We start from the raw sequence: 23,921 nt of genomic DNA on the forward strand, positions 1-23,921 counted from the left end.
TGCTTCGCTACGGAGATGAGCACCGGGGCCACGCGTAGCTATAGTGTCTACGTTATGAAGAATGGCAGAACAAGATTGGCGGGTGATTGCTACGGAGCCGCGGAAGTGTCGTTATCATCCGCTGTGCTTTGCTACGGAGGTATACCAGCAACGTATTTTTCTGCCTGTTTGTGTGTCTCTTTGTCTGTTTATACGTTTATCTGTGTCTCTCAGTCGGTCTGACAGTCTTTCAGTATCTCCAGCAGTGTATTTGTAACCATCTGCTTCTGTGTCTGTCTATCTGTCTGTCTATTTGCCTGTTTGTCACTCTTCCTGTCTGTCACTCTGTCTGTCTCCCTATCTATCTGTCTGTTTGCATGTCCGTCCGTCCGTCAGTGTGTGGAGTCCGTCGTTATCTCCCGGCCTTGGTTATCATCATCACTATCACGGCGTCTTACTGGGTCACTGTCAATCACATGAATTACACCCAGACCACTTGACGGAAATTGGGGCGATCTGAAGGGCCGCTACTACTACTACTACTACTACTACTACTACTACTACTACTACTACTACTACTACTACAATCAAAACAGCATTAGCAACCGCGATAGTAGTAGTGTTAGTAGTAGTAGTAATAGGAGGAGGAGGAGGAGGAGGAGGAAGAGGTAGCGGTCGTAGCAGTTGTAATGTCAAACAATCTCTCTCTCTCTCTCTCTCTCACCCCTCCCATCCGTCCCTCACTCACTCCTCAAGCCCTTAAGTAAACACACCTCGCCGTCTTCCCACATCCTGATGAATTATCCAAAGTTATCCTTGTTTACCTTCCCTTCGCCACCTCGCCCTCACGCTCGCTCAGGGGCCGGGTGGGGGCGTGGCCTAATGACGTCATGGGTACCGACAAGGGGAACGGGATCTCTGAATGAACGGGTGGTCAGTTGAGTAAGCGAAGCCGGCGGGAGGGGATGTGTCGCCCGGCTGTACCATGGAACTTCATTGGGGGACTAGTGCACTGGATTTTGCCGCTGTGTTGAGGCTGTGGATTGTGTTGCGTGACGGTGTTGTTCCTCTCGTGTGACCATGATGCACAGTGCTGGGACGTGTGTTACCTGCGTGGTCTTCCTTCTCGTGTTTGAGGTGAAGACTTTGTGACAGGTGTGCGTGTGTTTACCTGACGGCTGTTCAAGGAGTTTTCCGGGGCAAGGTGACGCGTGCATCTTGTAAGTATACACTGTGATACGGATCCACACACACGCATACTAGTCAGTCATTCCATAGAGAGCTTGAGTGATAGCATAAACTGTTGTCCTCTGAAGCGAGACTGAGGTGTGCAAAAGGGAAGAAAGATAAGAAGACGAGAGAAGGAACACACACTAGTCATTCCATCGTGAGAGCCTGCGAGTGATAGCATACACTGTTGTCCTCGTTCTGTCCTGAGTGAGACTTAACGCGTGCAAGGGAAAGACACACGAGAGAAGGGGCGCAGGATAGAGAGAGGGGAGCCCAACGCCAAAATAGGCACAATGGTGAAAGATTTCCTCACGCGAAGCAAAACCCCGACCCTCCCCCATGAAGGTAAGTTAGTGTGTTAATTTGTCAGTCTCTTGTTATTTGATTTTTTCCTCTCCTTTATTTTTTTCGTAACATATCAGTCTACGTATAGGACCCAACATCTTTTTCCTTCTCCTCTTTCTCTTTTACCTTCGTTTTCCTCCACATAGTTTACCTTACCTCTTTTTTTCTCTTTTTTTTCTCGTAATATATTTGAGTCTATATAGGGGCCAACATCTTTTTCCTTCTCTTTCTCTTTCTCCTACCTTCGTTTTCCTACACATAGTTTACGTAACCTTGCCTAACATTTACCCAACCTCTTCGTTGTTTCTCATTTATTTTTCTCGTAATATATCAGAGTCTACGTATAGGGGCCAACATCTTTTTCCTTCTCCTCTTTCTCCTTGTCCTACCTTCGTTTTCATCCAAATCGTTTACCTAACCTTGCCCAACAATTACCTAACCTATTTCTTTTTCTCATTTTTTTCTCGTAATATATTAGTCTACGTATAGGGGCCAACATCTTTTTCCTACTCCTCTTTCTCTTTCTCTTACCTTCGTTTTCCTACACACAGTATACCTCACCTTGCCCTAACATTTACCTAACCTCTTTGTGCATTTATATCAAGAGTTTTATTCGCTTTATTTCTCTTCACTTGATACATTTAACATTACTAGCTTTATACCGATTTCCTTTTTTTTTTATCTTTCTCCTCTTTCTCTCTTTTTGTATTCGTTTTTTTCCGCATACTTAACCAAGCTTCTTTTTGTGCATTTATACCAAGCGATGCAGTAGTCTTTTTTTTCTAACTCTTTTTTCACTTAATTTATCTGACGTTAGTAGCTCTGTACCGTTTTCATTACCCTTTTTCTGTCTCTTGTATCTTTGTTTTCCTCCTGTTAGCTTGTTTTTGTTCTCTGGTGTGTGTGTGTGTGTGTGTGTTTTAAGTTATCTTTGCATCACTTTTGTCTCACTCTTTTCCCTTGATATATCTGGCATTACTGGCTATGTACCGTTTTTCTTTCTCCTAATTCTTTCTCTTGTATCTTCGTTTTCCTCCTCTTAGCTTCTGGGTTTTTTTCTCTGGTGCGTGTGTGTGTATTTTTTTTCAGGCTGTCTTCTCATCACTTTTTAGCTTACTTTTTTTCACTTGATATATCTGGCATTACTGGCTGTGTACCGTTTTTCTTTCTCTTCTTTCTCTTCTACCTTCATTTTCTTCCCTTCTTAGCTTCTATTTTTGTTCTCTGGCGTGTTTTTTTAAGTTATCTTTGCGTCACTTCTTTGATCTTACTTTTTTCCACTTGATATATCTGGCATTAACTTTCTATGTACCGTTTTCCTTTTATCTTTCTCTTTCTTACCTTTGTTCTCTTCCGTAAATTTACCCTAACTTCTATTTTTTTCTCTTTGTTTGTTTTCAGATGTGTTTTTTATACGTGTGTGTGCTATCTTACCATTAGTTGTTTTTTCTCACACTGACATCATTATCTGTACGTATATCATTAAACCTTCTCCTTTTTCTTTCTCCTGTACCTTCGTTTTCTTCTTACTTAACCTAACTTCTATTTTTATGTTCTTGGATGTATTGTATAACCGTGTGTGCACTTAAACCAAGCGTGGCATCCGTTAGTTTCCTCAGTGACTTTGCTTCTTCCCTCCTCATCCTCTTGCACCTCCACCCTCTCCCTCTCCTCCTCCGTGACTGACCATAAACAAACATGAAGTGACGTCTCCGCTCTACCTTATTGGCCTCTCCATTCATTCTGCTCCGGCGAGATTACCTTCAAGATAAGCGAGGCGAGCCAAGCAGCGTATTCCCGGCCCAAACCCTCCTTGATGCACCTCGGCAATTTGGGGGCAGATGAGATGCAAGAAACGCAGCCTCAGGTCCGTAGTCTTAAACGTATCGGCCCCTAAGTTTGCCTGTTTGAAGAGCCTCTCGTTGAAGGAGCTGGGGGTTTGCGTGGACTGTTTTGTGATCCTAGTGATAGTTTTACCTGACTTGTTCTTCTTCTCCTCTCTCCTCCTCCTTTTTTTTTTTTTTTCTTCCTCTTCTTTTTCTTCTTCTTCTGCCTCAGTTCGCCTGTTTGAAGAGCCTCTCGTTGAAGGTGCTGGGGGTTTGCATGGACTGTTTTGTGATCCTAGTGATAGTTTTACCTGACTTTTTCTTCTTCTCCTCTCTCTCTCTGTCTTGTTCCTACTTCTTTCTCTTCTTTTTCTTCTTTTTTTTTTTCTTTTTCTTCTTCTTCCTCAGTTCGCCTCGTGGAAGTTGCTGGTTTTGTGATCCTAGTGATAGTTGTACACGGCCTCTGCTGCACCTTGAACGGGAAAAATCGCCCAAACACCAACACACACAAGCCCTCAACTAACGTAGAAGGGAGAGGAGAACAAATAATAAATAAGAAGAGGAGGAAACAATCACCAATAGTCCCTGAGCTACGAAGGAGGAAGAGGAGGAAAATGACTAAAGAAGAAGGAACGACCGAAACAAACAGCCACACCAGCCCTCAACTAACGTAGGAGGGATAGGAGAATAAATAATAAAGAAGAAGAGGAAACAATCACCCATAGTTCCTGAAGCTACGAAGGAGGAAGAGGAGAAAAAAGGAATAAAGAAGAAGAAGCAAACACTCACACATCACTCAACTAACGTAGGGGAGAGAGGAGAACAAAGGATAAAGAAGAAGAGGAGGAAACAATCACCAATAGTTCCTTAAGCTACGAAGGAGGAAGAGGAGGAAAAAGGAATAAAGGAGAAGAAGAAAACCCGAAACAGACACCCACACACACAGGCCCTCAAGCAACGTAGCAAAGTCTCTTCCAAACACTCCAGCGCGAAGATCAACCTCCTCGCAAGCTGTTACTCCACCCACTCCCCCACTCCCCCACCAACCCATCCACCCACCCGCCCACTGCAAGCAAGGTGGATCACTTAATATGGCAAGGACTGTATTCTTCTTCCCCTTCGAGAGCCGCTTGCGAGACCTTGCAGGGGGTGACCAAGGACATGGGGGCCCAGGGTACGCCTCTTCACTCTCTCTCTCTCTCTCTCTCTCTCTCTCTCTCTCTCTCTCTCTCTCTCTCTCTCTCTCTCTGTCGCTTGCTATCCTGACGAAGAGGAGGAGGAGGAAAGAATGGAAGGGAGAGAAAGGGAAGGTAGGAGAAGAAGAGAAGGAAGGGGAGAAGAACGGATGGAAGGAAAGAGGAAAGGGAGAGGAAAGGGTAAGGGAAGGAAGGGGAGGAAGAGAAAAGGAAGGAAAGGAAGGGAGGAACAAGCAAGCAAGCACCAGAGGAGGAAATCCAAGTGAGGTAAAGCGCCGTTTGGAGTGTTTTTCTTTTTTTTCCCTCGTGCTAGATTTGTTATGTTTTGCTTGAATATTCATGACGCCGTGTTTGCTTTCGGAAGAGTTCTCTGTTACCAGCTGGCGAAGGATAACACACACACACACACACACACACACACACACAGACTCATGGACCTTTTATTTATTTATTTTATTTTTTTACTTTTAACTTTCCGCGTTATGTAAATGTTCAGATGCAAAACGTACATACACACCTGCAGCTTACCTTGCCTACACACACACACACACACACACACACACACACACACACACACACACACACACACACACACGCACGTACTTGATCAACACCTGACTCCTCTTTTTTTTTTTTTCGTTCATTTGCATGCACGAATGTTAATCAGGTTCATTTGGCGCATAATTTTTTTTCTCGCTCACCTTCGAACGCGCAGAGAAGAAATAATCGCCTTCGTGTTTGGTAGTAGTAGTAGTAGTAGTAGTAGTAGTAGTAGTAGTAGTTATGTGATATTTGCTTCTTGTTTTAATGTTGTCTTTCTCTTAGTTGTAATAGTAGTAGTAGTAGTAGTAGTAGTAGTAGTAGTAGTAGTTGTTGTTGTTGCCGTTGTTGTTGTTGTTGTTGTCGTTGTTGTTCCGTTGCTCTGGAAAGGTCACCGTCTCATTGATAGCCGTTTAAAACCCTCACTTGCATAGGAAATGTTACCTCCACCTTCTCTCTCTCTCTCTCTCTCTCTCTCTCTCTCTCTCTCTCTCTCTCTCTCTCTCTCTCTCTCTCTCTCTCTCACCTGCTCTAGTCACCTGCCCTCACTTACAACAACACCTGGTCACCCCTTCCCCCACCCCTTCACCCCCTTTTAATGCCTCCTGCAGGTCAGCCTTCCACCCCAGGTCACCCTCGGCTGCCCACTGGAGTCACTGTTGCGTGGAGAGGTCGACAGTTTTATAAGAGTGGAGAAGGTAGTCATTTTTTTTTCCTCTTTTTCTTTCTCTATTTTTCTTACCGTTGGTCGACTGGCTGGCTGGTTGTCTGGTTGGCTTGCGGTGTGGTTGGTTACTCTCACTAGGGGGCACGCACGTTTTCTTTGTTTCCTGGTCGAGTTGAGGGGAGGCATTTATTTTTTTCGTCTCCCTCCCTCCTCTCTGTCTCTCTCTCACGGGCTAGTTGTTTTTCCTTCCTTCCCTCTCTCTTTATGTCTGTCTTCCTTCCTCTCCTTCTTTCCTCTCTTCCCTCATTCTCTTTCTCCTTTCCCCTTCCCACTCTTTCCTCCTCCCTCTTCTTTCTTTCGTGTTCTGCCCCAAGTGCTTGATTTTGTCTGTAATTATCCTCCTCCTCCTCCTCCTTCTTCTTCGCTCTCTGGTTGGGTTCTTCCTTGTGAGTGAGGGATGGTGGAGAGAAGAGGGAGGGAAGGAGGTACACAGAGAGCGAAAGATGGAGGGAGAGAAGGCTCTGGCGTGGATGTTGCGCAGAGTTATGCAAATATTCTCTCTCTCTCTCTCTCTCTCTCTCTCTCTCTCTCTCTCTCTCTCTCTCTCTCTCTCTCTCTCTCTCTCTCTCTCTCGTCATGCAAAGATTTCTTATTCTTTTGTCTTTTTTACCTTTTTCTTTGTTTTGTTTTATTTATTAGTACATTAGTTGCGTTTCTTTCCCTTCCTTCCCTTTACTTTATATTTTCCTTCCCTTAATTCCTTTTATTTATCAACATTTGTTTCCCTTACCTCCCTTTACTTTACTTATCTATATTTACTTCCTTTATAAACAATAGCAGCAACAGAAGAAGCCGGGCACTAACCTCTCAACTTCGTATAACTATAAATAAAGTCAACATTGCAATCCGTCGACTTTCTAATTTATCTTTAGGAAAAATCAACAACACTACAATGTTTTCAACTTAAGATTTATATCCATCTTATATCTCTATTTCCAAAGGCTGAAAAGGAGATCAATCGGGTTCTAATGAGTGTCTTCTGAGGTCAACGGTACAGAAGAACGATCATACTACCTCCAGGGTCATAAATCCATCGACTTTCTTATTTATCTTCGGGAAAATCAACAACACTACGATATTTTCTCCCTTCACAATTATATATCTCCCATAATCTCTATTTCCAAAGGCTGAAAAGGAGATCAATCGGGTTCTAATGAGTGTCTTCTGAGGTCCACGGTACAGAAGAACGATCACACTACCTCCAGGGTCATAAATCCATCGACTTTCTTATTTATCTTCGGGAAAATCAACAACACTACGATATTTTCTTCCTCGCATTTATATCTCTCTTAATTCCTTCTCCTAACGTTCAGGCAGGTTAGAAGAAGCAGGTTCTTAGGGGTAACTGGCCTTGGATAGATTATTATAAGTGTGATGTGTGTTTTCAAGAGGCGTAGATCATCGACTTTCCTTGGGCAGGTTTCCTTGGTCTTTGTTTTCCCCGAGCGAGGCAAGAAGAGAAGGAAGAGGAGGAGGAGGAGGAGTACCTTACCTATCTCCACGTTTCATATACCTCTTCTTTACGTTTTATTCGCCTGTTTTTACCTATCTCAACGTTTTAAGCTCCTTTCCAAACGTTTCATTCACCTTTCCTTACGTTTCTTGTGTCTCGAGAAGGAGGATAAGGAGGAAGAGTACCTTTACCTGTGTCCACATTTCATAGTCCTCTTCTTACGTGTCATTCACCTGTATTTACCTGTCCTTACCGTTTCTCTTACCTTCCCTTCAATCTCACGTTCCCTCAGGTTCCCGCGCCGTTCCCTTCACCCATCTGAACGTGTCACATATTGGCGCGTTGTTACCGTTCATGTCTCCGTCGCTTCCCTTGTGTCTCGTCCTTATCGATGTTACTTTACGAGCCATTGTTGTGTTGGAGGCTGTCCGGAGGCGTGTCCCTTCACACACACACACACACACACACACACACACACACTCTTACTCACTCTCTCCCTCACTCTCTCCTGTTCTCTTCCTTTTTCTCTTCCTCTCCCTCTTCCCTTTCCCTCTCCCCCTGCCCTCCCGTCCCTCTCCTCCTCCTCCTCCTCCTCCTCCCTGTAATGTGGTCCTCCAAGGGGGTGCCTCAGGGGGAGGTCTTGGTCCCGAGGAAAGAAATGTTTAAAGTTAATTCTCGTTTTGCCTCCTCCTCCTGTTTTACGGCTGGGATGAACGCTGTGCTTTTATCAAATTTTTTTTCTTCTTTTTTTGGTGTTTTTTTCTGAAGTTTGGTGGGGGGTTTTATTATTTGAAAGTATATGTGAAGTTAATTAGTCATTTATAGATAGTTTTTTTTTTCTTTTTTTTTTCATTTCTCTTATTCTTTCAAAATTGTTTACACTTTTCTAGTTTATTTTTTTACAATCTTATTTTATCCTGTTTTTGATCCGATTATGTGGTTATTATATCGGGTTTTTTTTATTTATCGGTTTATTTTTGTTGTTTACGGTGCCCACTAAGCCATTTAAACTAATATTTTCTTATTTTCTTGTTATGTATTTGTTTTTGTCTTGTTTTCATCCGATTACGTCCTTCCTATTCTCTGATTATGTACTTCCTTTTCCTGTTACCTATGTCTTTATTTTATCCTGTTGTGAAATTTGATCCTGTTCGTTGCCTATCATACTCTTCCTTTATATATATCTAAGTCTTCCTTCTCATTCACTCTGTATCTCCGTGGCTGTTGTTGTGGCTCTTCTTCGCTTTGTTTCCTCTCAGGTTACTCTTTTTTCTCAACGGATGGCGGCGAGGCAGAGGCAGAGCGAGTGAGAGAGTGCGCGGCTTGAATATCAGAGAAAATAAAGTCCGGTGTTGCCGCTCCATTGCGCTTCAGGGAAAGGGACAAGAGAAGTCGTGGAGCAACAAAAGTCGAATGAAATATCCCACCGCGAGAGAGTTTTCAGATTCGAGGTGGTGGTGGTGTTGGGTTTGCCTTTGTGTTAGTGTGTGTGTGTGTGTGTGTGTGTGTGTGTGTGTGTGTGTGTGTGTTTGCTTTGGTGGTGATGTCAGTGTCGTTTGTGTTTGTGTGTTTTGGTGTTTGTCTGTGCATGGAGGATTTTTTTTTTCTACGTTCAGGTCTTCAAGGTGTGTGTGTGTTTGTGTGTTGTTCCTTTAGTGATGTCTGTGTTATGTGATCATGGCGTTCGTCTCTCTTCAATACGTTCACTTCATTTATCTAAGTTTGTCTGTGTCAGTGTGTTTTGTGGCCATGGCATTCGTCTGTCTGCTTTTTACGTTCAGTTCAAGGTCGGGGGTTCTGTCTGCATAACGGCCCTCCCTGATGGACGCGTCTGTGTAGCTTCGTCGGCAAGGTCTGGGCCCACACACTCACCAGAGCCTCGTACCCCTTATATCATGTGTCCGTGGGCGGTGTTGTCATGGGTTTAGGCGCTCAGAGACAAGCCATCACCGTGACCAGGAGAAAGAGAGGAGCAGGAGCCGAGATAAAGCCTCTGCCGGTCTGATAAGCTTCCTGCGATGACTCGAGCGCTCTGCTTGTGGGCTTTACCGAGGGATGATTGTTTGGGCTGCACAGGAGAGTGTATACAATGGGCTTATCAGGTGGTGGCCATGCATGTTACGTCTCAACCAGCAGTCAGGACCCGGGTTGAGTTTCATCTTCCTACAGGGTTTGTGAAAGGTCAAACGAGCTCAAGATGGTCTGACGCCGATGCTAGGTAATGCGATACAGCTCTGTGCTTCACTCTACAACCTGCGTGATGGTGTTAGAGACTCGAAAGATGGTGTTTGGTGTGGGTTTTGATCTTTTGTTGGGTAAGAGGCGTAGAGTTTCTGGTTGTAGAGTTTCCGAGTGGAGGATTTGCACCTCTCGCCTCTTCCCTTCACTGTGTAACCTGCGTGATGGTGTTAAGAGCCTCCGAGATGGTGTTACGTGTGGGATTCGATCTTATGCTGGGTAAAGGGCGTAGAGTTTCTGGCAGTAGATTTCTGAGTGGAGGATTTGCACCTCTCGCCTCGTCCCTTCACTGTGTAACTTGCCTAATGGTGTTGGAGCCTCGGAAGATGGTGTTACGTGTGGGATTTGATCTAGGGTTGGGTGCGTGGTGTAGAGTTTCGGAGAGTATTCGTAACTCTCTCTTCTTACCTTCACTCTTAGATACAGCTCTGTGCTTCACGCTGTAACCTGCCAGATGGTGTTAGAGCCTCTGAAGATGGTGTTACGTGTGGGATTTGATCTTAAGCTGAGTGCGAAGCGTAGAGTTTCTGGCGGGAGAGTTTTTGAGTGGAGTATTTGTAAGTTTCGTGTTTCTTTCACTGTTAGTTCTATGTATGTTAGTCTTCGCCGTTCTTTGCCGTTCCTGTCGCTGTCTCTCTTATCGATGTGCTATTGTTGTTGTTTTGCTAGTAGGTAATGAAGTATAAAGGAATCGAAAGTAGTTATGGGTATTTCGTGTCATTGAATCGCCTGTTTTTGCTGTTTTTTGTGGGGTTTGATCTCTTATGTGGTATAGATTTTTGTTCTTATTAGATTTCCGAGGCATTCTACTTGTTAATGAATACCTGATACTTGAATGGTGTTATGTATGAATGCGCTCTCCTCTCTCTCTCTCTCTCTCTCTCTCTCTCTCTCTCACGCGTATAGGACCTGTATTTTATGTGTTCCCTTCCCTTCCGTTTGTTTCCTCCTCAACCAGTTCTCTTGTTATTGATTATTGCGTTTACGTATCACCTTTCTCTCTCTCTCTCTCTCTCTCTCTCTCTCTCTCTCTCTCTCTCTCTCTCTCTCTCTCTCTCTCTCTCTCTCTCTCTCCCTCTCGCAAAGGTTACACGCATGCAGTAGTTTATCGCCACTTTTTCCCCTTCGTCTGCCCTTCGCCGCTACATTCCTCCAGCTGTAGCGACTCGCCACGTGGTATGGACTCTGCTACCCTTCCCCTTTCCCTCTCACGCCTAATCTTGGTTACCCCTCCCCGCCTCCTTCCTCCCTCTCTTCCTCCCTACCCTTGTCTTGCCTTCCCCTCCCCACCTTCCTTATGATGTAGTCCTTCCTACTCCCCTCTCTCTTCCTCCTTCTCTTCCTCCATTCCCTTTCACTTTCCCTCTTATCCCTCATCTTGCCTTCCCCTCCCCACCTCCCCTCTCTTTTCCTCTCTTCCTTTGCCATATCGGGTCGTGGCTTTCCCTCTCCTCGTCTCGCCTTCCCCTCCCTACCTCCCTTTATCTAGCCCTCCCCAGCCCCCCCCCTCTCATCCTCTTATTCTACCTATTGTACTCTATTATTATTATTATTATTATTATTATTATTTTAAGAGACGAAACAGGTAGAGGAAGGAGTACGTGCACCTTTTTCTCTATTCATCAGTGTTTTGTAATGCATTCCACGGAGGGAAGGGGCAGATGAAGGGGTATTTTTAGGGAGTTCAATCGCCTTTGGTCGTTCTTTTCGTGCAAGGGGGCTGGAGACGTCTTGGCGACAGTCCCCCCTTTCCCTCCCCTTCCGTCCCCCCCTACCCATTTCTCCCTTCGCCTCCCCTCGCTCCGCTGTCGTCTCGCAATGTTGCCAGCTGAGCGGATTGCAACCACCTTTCATACATATTTCCAGCGGTTTTAAGACCTTTTCGGGGAGTGTCAATGCTAAAGATGCCGGTATAAACGCCTTCAAACCCTCCTTGTCACGTTTTGGTTCTCCGTGCGTCGCTGAACAGGCCGGGAATCGAAGTTTGGGAGCGTCAAGTGAAGCTAAAGTGACACCACCGGTTGTTTGTCTGTCTGCCCACTCGCCCCGGGCGCCGCGTACCCTCGCCAGAACCCGCTCAGACACCCCTCGGGAAGGTTGCTGCCCGGCACACACACCACCACCAACACCACCCCTATCACCACCACCACCACACCACCGGCAGCACCCACTAAGACAACAACAACAACGACACATCACGAACCAGACTTCCTCAACATCCCCCCAAAAAGTAGAGTCATAAAACGTGAAGGACTTAAAACCTAGACGGAAAATTAAGGAGGAAAACTATATAAAAAAAATCCTTCATCGCGTCGATCAGAAAGAACAATGATGCCCTTACTGCACCCGTGGGCCTTCCTTGACCTTGAATGACCTCGCGCCACGGCCAAGGCCCCGCGTGGTGGTGGTCAAGGCGGAGGTGACTCATCCTCCTCCGCCTCCTCCTCTTCCTCCTCCTCCTCTTCCTCGGCTTCCCCTCCCCCGCAGACGCCTCAAGGTAAGTCTAATTAAGGGGGCGAACAGGTATACAGGTAGGGCCCACGTGAGATGTTAGAGTAATTTTCCTCTCTTTTAGATGTTTACTGATGTTTACTGAGCTGAGGTTTTTTTTTCGTTTGTGCACTTAACGTTCATAATAAGGCCTTAAGGAAAATGGACAGGTAGGATAAAGGTAGAGCCCACGTGAGGGGTTAAAGTAATTTGCCTTTGTTTTGGATGTTTGCTGATGTTTACTGAGATGATTTTTTTTCTTTGTGTACTTAACGTTCATAATAAGACTCAATTAAGGGAAATGGACAGGTAGGATAAAGGTATGGCCCACGTAAGGGCTTAAAGTAATTCTCCGTATTTGTTACTGAGAATTGCTGGACTGTTTTTCTTTGTTGCGTTTTAAGCTTTTATAAAAAATATCAATGATGAAAAGGGAGACAGGTAGAGCCCACGTCTGAGGATTTTAAGGTTTTTAATTATTTTCTAGTGTACTCGTTGTTTACTGAGCGGTTTTATTATTATTATTATTTTTTTTTTTTTTTTTGCCTTGTGAGCTTCTATATAATGTTTAAATGGGCCTTTTTTTTTTTGTTATTGCCCTTTAGCTGCTTAATTTGCTGTAAAAAAAATAATTATCAAGTCCAATTAGGGAAGTGATTGTATGCGTAGGTTGTTAGTTGCCCAGTTTGAGAATTTTCCGTATTTTTCTTCCTCTTCTCTCTCGGTTCTGTGCTGCGAGGAGTTTGGTGTTCTCAGACGCATCCACCAATCACATCAACAACTTCCAAAGGCTAAAAAGGAGATCAATCGGGTTCTAATGAGTGTTTTATAAGATTCACAGTACAGAAGAAGGGTCAGACTACCAGAAGGGCCGTGAAACTACCCCTGAAAATGGCCACAACTCCTACGAAAGCCTTGTTAAACATATGTTCTTGGGGCTCGAAATGTATAAGAATTTGACCTTTAATATTTACGTCCAGTGCGCCGCGGCCTCTTAAACTAATGGCAGTAATAAAACGGTAAATTATTAATGATTATTCTCCCCCGTGAAGCCCAAGTCGACGGTTTGTGGTTATAAGAGCCAGCGGAATAGCCATAAAAGAATACATGATCGGTTCTATAAATGTCAGACGCTCGTTCCATCAGCCTATAGTGAATTTATGGACGTTGTTTTTCTTATTGATTTTTATTTTGTTGGTATTAGTTTTTTTTATTTTTTATGCTGTAACATTTTTTTCTCATCAAATATATCTTGTTTTTGCTCTCTCTCTCTCTCTCTCTCTCTCTCTCTCTCTCTCTCTCTCTCTCTCTCTCTCTCTCTCTCTCACACACACACACACACACACACACACACACTCGACTTTCTTCCTTGTTACTTGTGTTGTTTGCCTTTTTTGTTTTTCTCCATGTTATTTTCAAAGAGTGTTATTTCTTAGCCATTTATTTATCTAGCAACTTTTATTATAGTCTTTCATGTTAGATTTTGCGAGTTCGATTGCGTAAGAGAGAGAGACAGACAGACAGACTTAGAGTAGCGGGCAGGTCATTGACAAGGCTCATCCCTCATTCATCAAGTTCAAGAATGTGACGGAGAGAGAGAGAGAGAGAGAGATAAGGGAACAAATAACGCGGAAAGGATGAAATGGAAAGGGAAAGGAAGAAGGGAAGAAAGGAAAAGCAATAGGAAGGTGAAATATAAACACGTAGAATACTGGTCCTATACCTACCAGAGAGAGAGAGAGAGAGAGAGAGAACCTCATTAACATACGCATTCGATCACTGCCACTTCCCTCATCCATTCCCACGATAATAATGGCGATAATGATAATAGCAATAGCAGTGAAAGAGCTCGAGAGACACAACATTGCTATTTCCGAAGCGCCGTTACCGAGTGGAGCTTTTTTAGGGCCGTCTGGCTGGTTGGGTACTGACAGGCTGGGGCGTGGGGTGGGAAAACCAGGCGAGAGAGAGAGAGAGAGAGAGAGAGAGAGAGAGAGAGAGAGACCATGTAGCTTCAGGTGGGTGGGATGATAGGTCAAAATGTGTGTCTACTTCCGCATGACCTCAGTAAGAAGACGAACAAAGAGCCTGATTGAGAAAGAAAGGTCAGCCAATCAAGACCCTCCCACCTATACGTGTCCCAAACTGGTCTTTCAGTTCGCTGTACTTCTTTTAATGTGGTATACGCTTTCTTCCTCTGTTGTGATATACGCTTTCTTCCTCTGTTTTGATATACGTTTTCTTTCTCTGTTGTGATATACGCTTTCTTTCTCTGTTGTGATATACGCTTTCTTTCTCTGTTGTGATATACGCTTTCTTCCTCTGTTGTGATATACGCTTTCTTCCTCTGTTTTGATATACGTTTTCTTTCTCTGTTGTGATATACGCTTTCTTTCTCTGTTGTGATATACGCTTTCTTTCTCTGTTGTGATATACGCTTTCTTCCTCTGTTGTGATATACGCTTTCTTCCTCTGTTGTGATATACGTTTTCTTTCTCTGTTGTGATATACGCTTTCTTTCTCTGTTGTGATATACGCTTTCTTTCTCTGTTGTGATATACGCTTTCTTTCTCTGTTGTGATATACGCTTTCTTTCTCTGTTGTGATATACGCTTTCTTTCTCTGTTGTGATATACGCTTTCTTTCTCTGTTGTGATATACGCTTTCTTTCTCTGTTGTGATATACGTTTTCTTTCTCTGTTGTGATATACGCTTTCTTTCTCTGTTGTGATATACGCTTTCTTTCTCTGTTGTGATATACGTTTTCTTTCTCTGTTGATATATACGTTTTCTTTCTCTTCCTTCTTTTCATTATTACCGACGTCACTATCTGCGAAGGTTTGAGGTCTGAAGCTACCCGGTTTACCTCTGTCTGGAACGCCACTATAATATATGCGTATCATTATCATATCTACGACACGTGTTTACCGTATCACACACTTCTCATCATTATCATCATCTTTGTCAATATCGCCTTAGTCATGGTCTTTGAAACCTTTTATGCGACTTAGAAATATTGTGTTTTTCTTTAAGTTTTCGAAGATGAAGACGAGAACAAGAAAAACGATAGAAAGGGGAGGGGGGTTCTATTACTAACGGATTAAGGAAAGTGATAGAAAGAGAGGAATAGAAGAAGGAGGATAAAATAGAAAGACGAACACGACCATGACAAGGAGAATGAAATGGGAAATGGGCGAGGAGATAAGAGAGGAAAAATGGACTAAATTACAGAAGAAAAAGGACACGGAAAATGAGAAATGGGGATGAAAAGGCAATGAAAGAAGTAAAATAAAATAAAAAGAAGTACAAAGGAAGAATGGTAGTAGTTTTAAAGGGAAGAAAGGAAAACGAACGAGGAGATAGGAGAAAAAAAGACTAAATAACAAGAAAAGAAACACGGAGAATGGGAAATGGTGATGAAAAGGCAATGAAAGAAGTAAAATAAAATAAAAAGGAGTACAAAGTAAGAATGGTAGTACTTTGAAAGGGAAGAAAGGAGAAGCTAATAGGATCGAATACCTTACTTACTTAGGGTCAAAGAATACCTAGATGAAGGGTTAAGGAGAAGGGCGGGACACGTGCATGGGGAATGTGGTATAATTAGTGACATCTCCTCCTCCTCCTCCTCCTCCTCCATAGTTGAAATGCCATACTCTAGTTCTTCCTTCGTCTCTTGCCCTTCTCGTTGATGTGACGGGGGGGGGGGGGGGTTGAAGAGGAGGAGGAGGAGGTTAAGTGAGAGCGGTTGAAGTCTGATTTTTTGTCAGTCTGTCATTCTCTCTCTCTCTCTCTCTCTCTCTCTCTCTCTCTCTCTCTCTGACGGGGATAGGACCTGTATTTTACGTGTTTTTTCTTCCCGTTTTTTTCTTTATCTTCAAACTGGAACTTCTTATTGATTATTGAGTTTGTTTCCCCTTTTTCCCTTTTTTCCTTTCCCTTTCCGTCTCTCTCTCTCTCTCTCTCTCTCTCTCTCTCTCTCTCTCTCTCTCGCAGGTCGGCTTTTAAAACGTTTTTCTCGTTTAATTGTTCAGGATTTGCGGGATTACGTTCTTTCGCTCCTGGTTAGGCCGCAACGAACCTCAATTTCCCTCGACCGGCAACGCTGCATCGAATAGCTAACAGAGGCGCGTGAGGGAACGTTAATAATTGCTGCGAGAAAGAAAATAAATAAAAATAAAAGTAATAGAAATGAATAAAAAAAATACAAATACATAAAAGCGTATAATCGTTGCATCGAATAAACTAACAAGCGCGTGAGGGAATGTTAGTTATCGCTGCGAGAAAGAAAAAATAAATGAAAAGTAATAAAAAAAATCAAAGTAAAAAGTAATAGAATTCGAATCCCCGGGCAGTCGACGTGCAGCTCACCCAAAACCTAGAACTTGAGCTCAACCCGCTGTTCATCCTCCCTTTCGGGCTGGTCCATAAATGGGTACTTGGGGAGACCTGGGGAAAGTAAAGTTTGGTAACCCGTATGTCACACTGGCCTTTTGTTCCTGGGTAATGGTTCATCCTTCCACAGGCTCAAAGGGTCAATGCAACGGAGATGGGCACCGCAGCCACGCGCACCTATAGCATATATACCAAACTTTACCGGAATATTCAACGTAAACTCTACACTTCATTTTGTTTTGAATCCCGCTGCTAATGGTCTGAATACACGCCCATTTGGACCCTTTAGTTCCCTTAATTGTGAAAGGCAAGCTGACCCGCCCCTCTGACCTCGGCTTTCTGACCTCTAATGGCTTTCCTTTGACCTTGCCTTTCGATACGGTACGGGAAATGGCCTCAGTTGACCTCTGTCCCTCGGTCCACGTCCTGTTTCTCTGGTGTCAGGTCATTCAGTCTTGTTGCCTTTTGGTCACGGCAGCTGCTGAGACTGTATGTATGTATGTATGTATCTAGGTGTCTATATGTATGTATGTTTGCTTTAGTATTATTATTATTACTATTTATATTATTAGGAAGCAAAGGAACGTGGAAAACCCCAAGCGCTGTCGTGTATTACATCTTCAAGGGACGCGGAATATGTGTGTTGTGAAAGCATGTTCATACCTTCATAAGTACTTCATTTTTTCTTTCCTTTAAGCGTATAAGCATTTAATCAAAGCAGAATATCACCAAAGCCTCCTTAAATCCCTTATTAAATGGCCGCCCGGTTATCGTTGTCAATCTTTTTCAACGTTCTTTAATTTGTCATCTTATCGGGTTACTTTATTTTTTTTTCCTTTAAGCGTATGATCAGTTAATCAGTTTAAGCCGAATAACAACAAAGCTTATAAGACTTCAATCTCGACTTACAAGCTTGCCCAATTATCGCAGTCAATCTCTTTTTAGGTTTATCATTATTTTTCATCTGTTTCATGCTCTTTCATCGTTTAGCATTATGTATTTATCCATTCTGTTTCTACATTTAGCATTCTTTTTCATTACATTGTTTCAACTTTTATCTTTTTCATCAATTTCAGTCTATTTCAACCTTATCATTTCTCATCAGTTTAATTCTGTTTCACGTTTATCATCTTATTCAGCAGTTTTTATCTATTTCAACCTCGCCATTTTCCATCAGTTTCATTCTATCTCAACCTTCGCGTCATTTTCTATCAGTTTCATTCTATCTCAACCTTAGCGTCATTTTCCATCAGTTTCATTCTATCTCAACCATAGCGTCATTTTCCATCAGTTTCATTCTATCACAACCATAGCGTCATTTTCCATCAGTTTCATTCTATCTCAACCATAGCGTCATTTTCCATCAGTTTCATTCTATCACAACCATAGCGTCATTTTCCATCAGTTTCATTCTATCTCAACCTTAGCGTCATTTTCCATCAGTTTCATTCTATCTCAACCTTAGCGTCATTTTCCATCAGTTTCATTCTATTTCAACCATAGCGTCATTTTCTATCAGTTTCATTCTATCTCAACCATAGCGTCATTTTCCATCAGTTTCATTCTATCTCAACTTTAGCGTCATTTTCCATCAGTTTCATTCTATCTCAACCTTAGCGTCATTTTCCATCAGTTTCATTCTATCTCAACCTTCGCGTCATTTTCCATCAGTTTCATTCTATCTCAACCTTAGCGTCATTTTCCATCAGTTTCATTCTATCTCAACCTTCGCGTCATTTTCCATCAGTTTCATTCTATCTCAACCTTAGCGTCATTTTCCATCAGTTTCATTCTATCTCAACCTTCGCGTCATTTTCCATCAGTTTCATTCTATCTCAACCTTCGCGTCATTTTCTATCAGTTTCATTCTATCTCAACCATAGCGTCATTTTCCATCAGTTTCATTCTATCTCAACCTTAGCGTCATTTTCCATCAGTTTCATTCTATCTCAACCTTAGCGTCATTTTCCATCAGTTTCATTCTATCACAACCATAGCGTCATTTTCCATCAGTTTCATTCTATCTCAACCTTAGCGTCATTTTCCATCAGTTTCATTCTATCTCAACCTTAGCGTCATTTTCCATCAGTTTTTATTCATTTCAAGCTTTTACATTTTTCATCCAATTTTTGTCCATCTCAACCTCATCATCACTTCGGGTTCCTTTGTGAATTCCTCCTCGTCCGTGGCTTCAGGACCTGTGCTTGGCTGCTATATTTGGAAGGTCCTGAGAGACGACTTCGCGGCGACAGGAGTTTACGGGAGACTAAAAGGAACTGTTTATTTGTTAGTCTGGGCGTCCCCTTCCTTCTCCCTCTCCCCCTTCCCTTTCCTGCCTCCCACTCACCCCCTTCCTCCATCCCTTCCTCCTCCTCCGTCTGTTTGTCCCTCCCTGCGTCTCTACCTCACTTTCCCTCCCTTCCTATTTCCTTTCCTCCGTTTCTCTGTGGTGTTGTCAGGTGCCCTTTCCCTACACACACACACACACACACACACACACACACACAGATTGAGAGAGAGAGAGAGAGAGAGAGAGAGAGAGAGAGAGAGAGAGAGAGAGAGAGAGAAATCTGTGTGTGAGAAGTAGACAAAATAACAAAAACAAGTAGAGAAAGAGGAAGAAAAACAAGTGAAATTATGAGAAGGGAAGGAAAATTTGCATAAAGGGAAATAGGAGACGGAAGAAGAGGAGGAGGAGGAGGAGGAGGGAGACAATGAGAGTAAGACGAGGAGGCAGAGGAGGAAGAAGAGGAGGAGAAGGAACAAGAAGAAGAAGAAGAAGAAGAGAACTAAGGGTCTACTCATCTCCTCCTCCTCCTCCTCCTCCTCTTGTTTTTTTCTGTTTTCTTCAGGTATTTGCAAACCATTAGCAAATCAGATCTAAGGAGCCATTTTTGTCAACCATTTATAGGCCCAGGAGAAGGAAGTAGGGAGGAGGAAGAGGAGGGTGGAGGAGACGGTATAATGAGAAGGGACTAGGGGAAAAAAAAGGAGGTAGAGAAATATAAAGGGAGAGAAGGAAGGAGGTGAAGAGGAGAGGGTGATAAAGTGAAGGAGATTGAGATAAAGTGGAGAAGGGAGGAGAGAAATGGGAGACGGTATAATGAGGAGGGACTGAAAGAGATAAAGGGAAGAGAGGAATCGTGAATGGGGAGAAGGAAGGGAATGGAGAGAGAGAGAGAGAGAGAGAGAGAGAGAGAGATGTTATAACGACGAGGGACTAAAAGAAAGGAGAAAGGAATCATATATGCGTAGGAAGGAGGGGAGAAGATGAAGGGTTAGAGGGGAGAGATTGGAAGAAAGAGGGGAGAGAAATATATAAATGGTGAGGAGAGAGGAAAAGGGAAGAGAATGGCGTCAGGGGAGAGAAAGAACGAAACAAGGAGAGAGAGAGAGAGAGAGAGAGAGAGAGAGAGAGAGAGAGAGAGAGGAATCATAAACGAGGAAGAAGATGAAGGGGAAGAGGAAAAGTAATAATGGACAGGAAAATATAGGGGGGGGGGGGACTGCGAGAGAAGAAGAGAGGGGGGTCGTTAAGAAGAAGGGAAGGGACGGGGAGAGGAGGAGAGAGGGGTTGTTGGGGTGTCTAGTCGTGTAGAGAATGAACGGGATAAAGTGTTTGTTTGTTTACGAGACAGTTTGCTTACCCGTGTGTTGATCTTGCTGTTGGGGGGGGGGGAGAGGCGGAGCGGGAGGGGGGCAGAGAAGGGGGGGTGAAAAATGATAAAGATGGGAGAGAGGGTGAAGTTTTTTTGGTAAGTTTCTATTTGTTTATCATCACACACACACACACACACACACACACACACACACACGTCTTATGTAGTAGTAGTAGTAGTAGTAGTATGGCTATTATTATTGTTTATCATTATTTTCTGCATCTATTCTTTTATTATTTCTTTTTTTCTCTTCTTTACATATCTTCTCATTTCTCTTCATTACATTTCTCTTTTTTTTTTTCTCTCTCCATTACAGTTTTATGCGTCACGTTTAAAGCACAAGACCACGACGTATATCTCTTTCACTCCCTCTCTCTCTCTCTCTCTCTCTCTCTCTCTCTCTCTCACGCGTATAGGACATGTATCCTACGTGTTTCCTTCCCTTTCCTTCCGTTTCCTCCTCAACCGGATCTTGTTACTGATTATTGCGTTTGTTTCACCTTTCTTTTCCTTTTCCCTCCGTCTCTCTCTCTCTCTCTCTCTCTCTCTCTCTCTCTCTCTCTCTCTCTCTCTCTCTCTCTCTCTCATATGGCTTAAGACGCTCGTAAAAGGGAAAAGACAGGGCCGATTCCATGTTTATTTCTCGCTCCGTCGTAAAGAAACACACTCACTACTTTTAATATTCCTCTAAGTGGGGCTTTGAAAGTGTGTGTGAGGGAGGGGGACTGTGGGTGGGGGGTGGGGGGGCTTCTGTGTGGGGGGAACCTCTGTGTGTGTGTGTGTGTGTGTGTGTGTGTGTGTGTGTGGGTGTGTGTGTTAAGCTAATGACCCTCCCAGACCCAGAGAATGCTAGGAAATAGAAGACTGCCAGAGAGAGAGAGAGGGGGGGGGTGATAAAGAGAGAGAGCAAAGAATAGATGAAAGGAACGTATAAATAACTATAAAGGAGGAATTCCATAAAAGAGAGAGAGAGAGAGAAAGGGTCAACACTAAATAAATCCAAGTTAGTCACCATGAGGAAGAAAGAGACGAGGTACCTGATTCGCGCTCTCTCTCTGTCTCTCTCTCTCTCTCTCTCTCTCTCTCTCTCTCTCTCTCTCATTTTTTACTCCCTTTCTCTTCTTCTGTTTCATTTTGTTCTCCTTTCCTGCTCCTTCCTACGTCTTCTTCTTTTTCTTCTTCTTTTTTCTTCTTCTTCTTCTTCTTCTTCTTCTTCTTCTGCTGCTGCTTCTGCTTCTCCACGTAACATCTTAACCAGCACCTTAGACATTATACTATTTTCTTCTTCGTTTTCTTCTCCTTTCTCTTCAATTTTCCTTTCCTCCTTCACCTTCCTTTTCTTTCCTTCTTCCTTCAACTTCTTTTTCTTCCTCGTCCTCCTCCTCCTTTTCCTCCATTCGTCCCTTCCTCCACACCTCACCTCCACCTGCGCCTTTCCCTGCCGTATAAGGAAGTTCGGCTCACTAATTGCCGGAAGTGGAGCCTCAGGTAATTACAGGTGCGCGTCCTCCCTCACCTCCTCGTTACGCGCCTTACCTGTGGACGAGACCAGAACTTTCCCTCGCGAGACCTGAAAAGAAATATAATAATAATGGAAAATAAAAGTAATACGATATAGATATTTTCCCTCAGTAATAATAGTAATGTGAAAAAAGTAAAGTTCCAAGCATGCATTTCAGTGTTTTTTTTTTGTGTGTGTAAGGAAATGAAACGAAATCAATAATAGCAATACGGTAGAGATATTTCACATTGAATAATACGAGAAAAATGGAGTTTCAATCATACTGTTTCAAATTATTTCTCAGGTGGAGCAAAATTAGAAAGGTAAGTAAAGAAAGTCAGAAGCTCGATGATAATAACAATAATACAAAAATAAGATAAAGTTCCAATCCTACCTTTCAGTATCCTCGCACAGGTGAAGGTAAATTGAACAGGTATAAGTTACGTAAAGGCAGAAAGTCGAAGGTATGAAAAGAACGTTCATAAAAATAATCTCAAGAACAATAATGCGAAAATAAGATAAAGTTCCAATCCTACCTTTCAATATTTTCGCACAGGTGAAGCAAAATCAAATAGGTAAGCTACGTAAAGGAAGGAAGTCGAAGGTATGAAAAGAACGTTCATAAAAATAATCTCAAGAACAATAATGCGAAAATAAGATAAAGTTCCAATCCTACCTTTCAGTATCCTCCCACAGGTGAAGGTAAATTGAACAGGTATAAGCTACGTAAAGGCAGAAAGTCGAAGGTATGAAAAGAACGTTCATAATTATAATCTCAAGAACAATAATGCGAAAATAAAGTTACAATCCTACCTTTCAATATTCTCCCACAGGTGAAGGTAAATCAAACAGGTAAGCTACGTAAAGGAAGGAAGTCGAAGGTATGAAAAGAACGTTCAAGTCCACCATCTCGCTGACGTCATGCGAATGCCTGGTCGCGGCGCCGGCTTGGTCGTCGCCGGCGTCGTTGCGTCAGCTTAGGCATGTCGCTGGTGCCGCCTTTATTTATAAGCGACGGCCGCCACGTGTCCGGACGGGAAGGTGGAAGGGAAGAGGAGGATAGGGGAGATGGATGAGAGGAAGGGGAAGTGAGGGGAGATGGAAGGGAAGGGGAGGGGGAAGGGAGGAAGGGGTGTTGCATCATAGTGAGGCTGCGTGGGCGTCCTAGGAATGCTACATGTGATATTCTCTCTCTCTCTCTCTCTCTCTCTCTCTCTCTCTCTCTCTCTCTCTCTCTCTCTCTCTCTCTCATTTCTAGTGCATTGATTCATCCATATTATCAAGTGTAGCATTCACATTCACGGACTCTAACAGACCAGTGACTACGGACGGATTCAGACACAGACACAGAGCACAGTCAGGTGGACAGTAACCATTCAGAACTTCGGTATTCAATCCTGTATAACTCACGAACACAAGGAGTCTGCAAGAGGCCGGTAGGCATATACAAGGCAGCTCCTGTGAACCTAACCCCACCTAGCATATCACATTCTCGGTCATAATGGGAAACAGCCTCACCACCCACGTTCCCTCCTCTTCCTCCTCTTGTTATCCACCTCTTGAATCCGCTAATGGTAAGATATCTAGAGTAGGAAAGGAAAGAGGAATGAGAGAGTGGGGAAGAATTTAATTGGTCAGAGAGGCCGGTTAGGGATGAGGAAAGGGATGGAGTGAGTTTCATGTGTTTCCTTTCTCTTTTTCCTCTTGTTACCCACCTCTTGAATCCACTAATAGCCGGATGGTAATCGTAGGAAAGGAAAGAGGAAGGACTAGGGAAGAATGGGTCAGTGAGGCTTGTCAGGGATGAGGAAAGGGATGGAGAAGTTTCAAGTGTTGATGGTAATCGTAGGAAAGGAAAGAGGAAGGACTAGGGAAGAATGGGTCAGTGAGGCTTGTCAGGGATGAGGAAAGGGATGGAGAAGTTTCAAGTGTTTCCTTCCTCTGTTTCCTCTTCTTACCCACCTCTTACATCTGCTACAGCTGGCAATGGTAGGAAAGGGAAAAGGAAGGAGTAGGGAAAAATTGGTCAACGAGGCTGGTTACATAGGGATGAGGTAGGAACGAATGAAGGGAGCGGAAAGGAGAGGTTGAGAGCCCTTCCCATAACCTTTACCTCAACCCTTAGCTATCCCCAAGCCCACAGCCTTTGCCCCAGCCCCCAGCCTCGCCTCAGCCCCTGCCACGACCCCCAGCACGGTGCCCTCAACGCCTGGTATTCGGGGGACCAATGTGAATGCCTCGTTTTAGACACGGCGTGAGATTAAATGCCGCGGTTCCATCCCGTACTAAGCCGTGCCGTTGCAATTTCGCATGTGTGGCGGGCGCGTATTTTTTTATATTAGTTT

General features: G+C 43.5%; 1 protein-coding gene and 1 long non-coding RNA gene across 4 annotated transcripts in view; one reads left to right on the top strand and one right to left on the bottom strand.

Moving 5' to 3' along the window:
* Window positions 1-911: 911 nt before the first annotated feature.
* Window positions 912-23,921, top strand: part of LOC127000308 (protein TANC2-like) — a 100,315-nt gene continuing 77,305 nt past the window's right edge. Inside the window, exon 1 of one of the 2 annotated variants that reach the window (XM_050863870.1) lies at window positions 912-1,554. In XM_050863870.1, coding sequence (XP_050719827.1) covers window positions 1,503-1,554 — 52 coding nt within the window. In that variant the 5' untranslated portion in view covers window positions 912-1,502. Of the gene's footprint in view, window positions 1,555-11,604; window positions 12,032-23,921 lie in introns of those variants that run through there. The other variant, XM_050863873.1, reaches the window with a different exon arrangement.
* On the bottom strand, window positions 17,626-19,148 carry LOC127000309 (uncharacterized). Of its 2 annotated transcripts, none has more exons than XR_007753888.1 (3): window positions 18,295-19,148; window positions 17,915-18,142; window positions 17,626-17,876 (listed from the first exon to the last, which is right to left on the bottom strand). It is a non-coding gene; the product is annotated as an uncharacterized LOC127000309 (long non-coding RNA). The 2 variants fall into 2 exon arrangements; XR_007753889.1 differs by having other exon boundaries at window positions 17,915-18,218.

This window comes from Eriocheir sinensis, chromosome 18 (genome assembly GCF_024679095.1).
Source record: "Eriocheir sinensis breed Jianghai 21 chromosome 18, ASM2467909v1, whole genome shotgun sequence".
Classification (NCBI taxonomy): Eukaryota; Metazoa; Arthropoda; class Malacostraca; order Decapoda; family Varunidae; genus Eriocheir; species Eriocheir sinensis.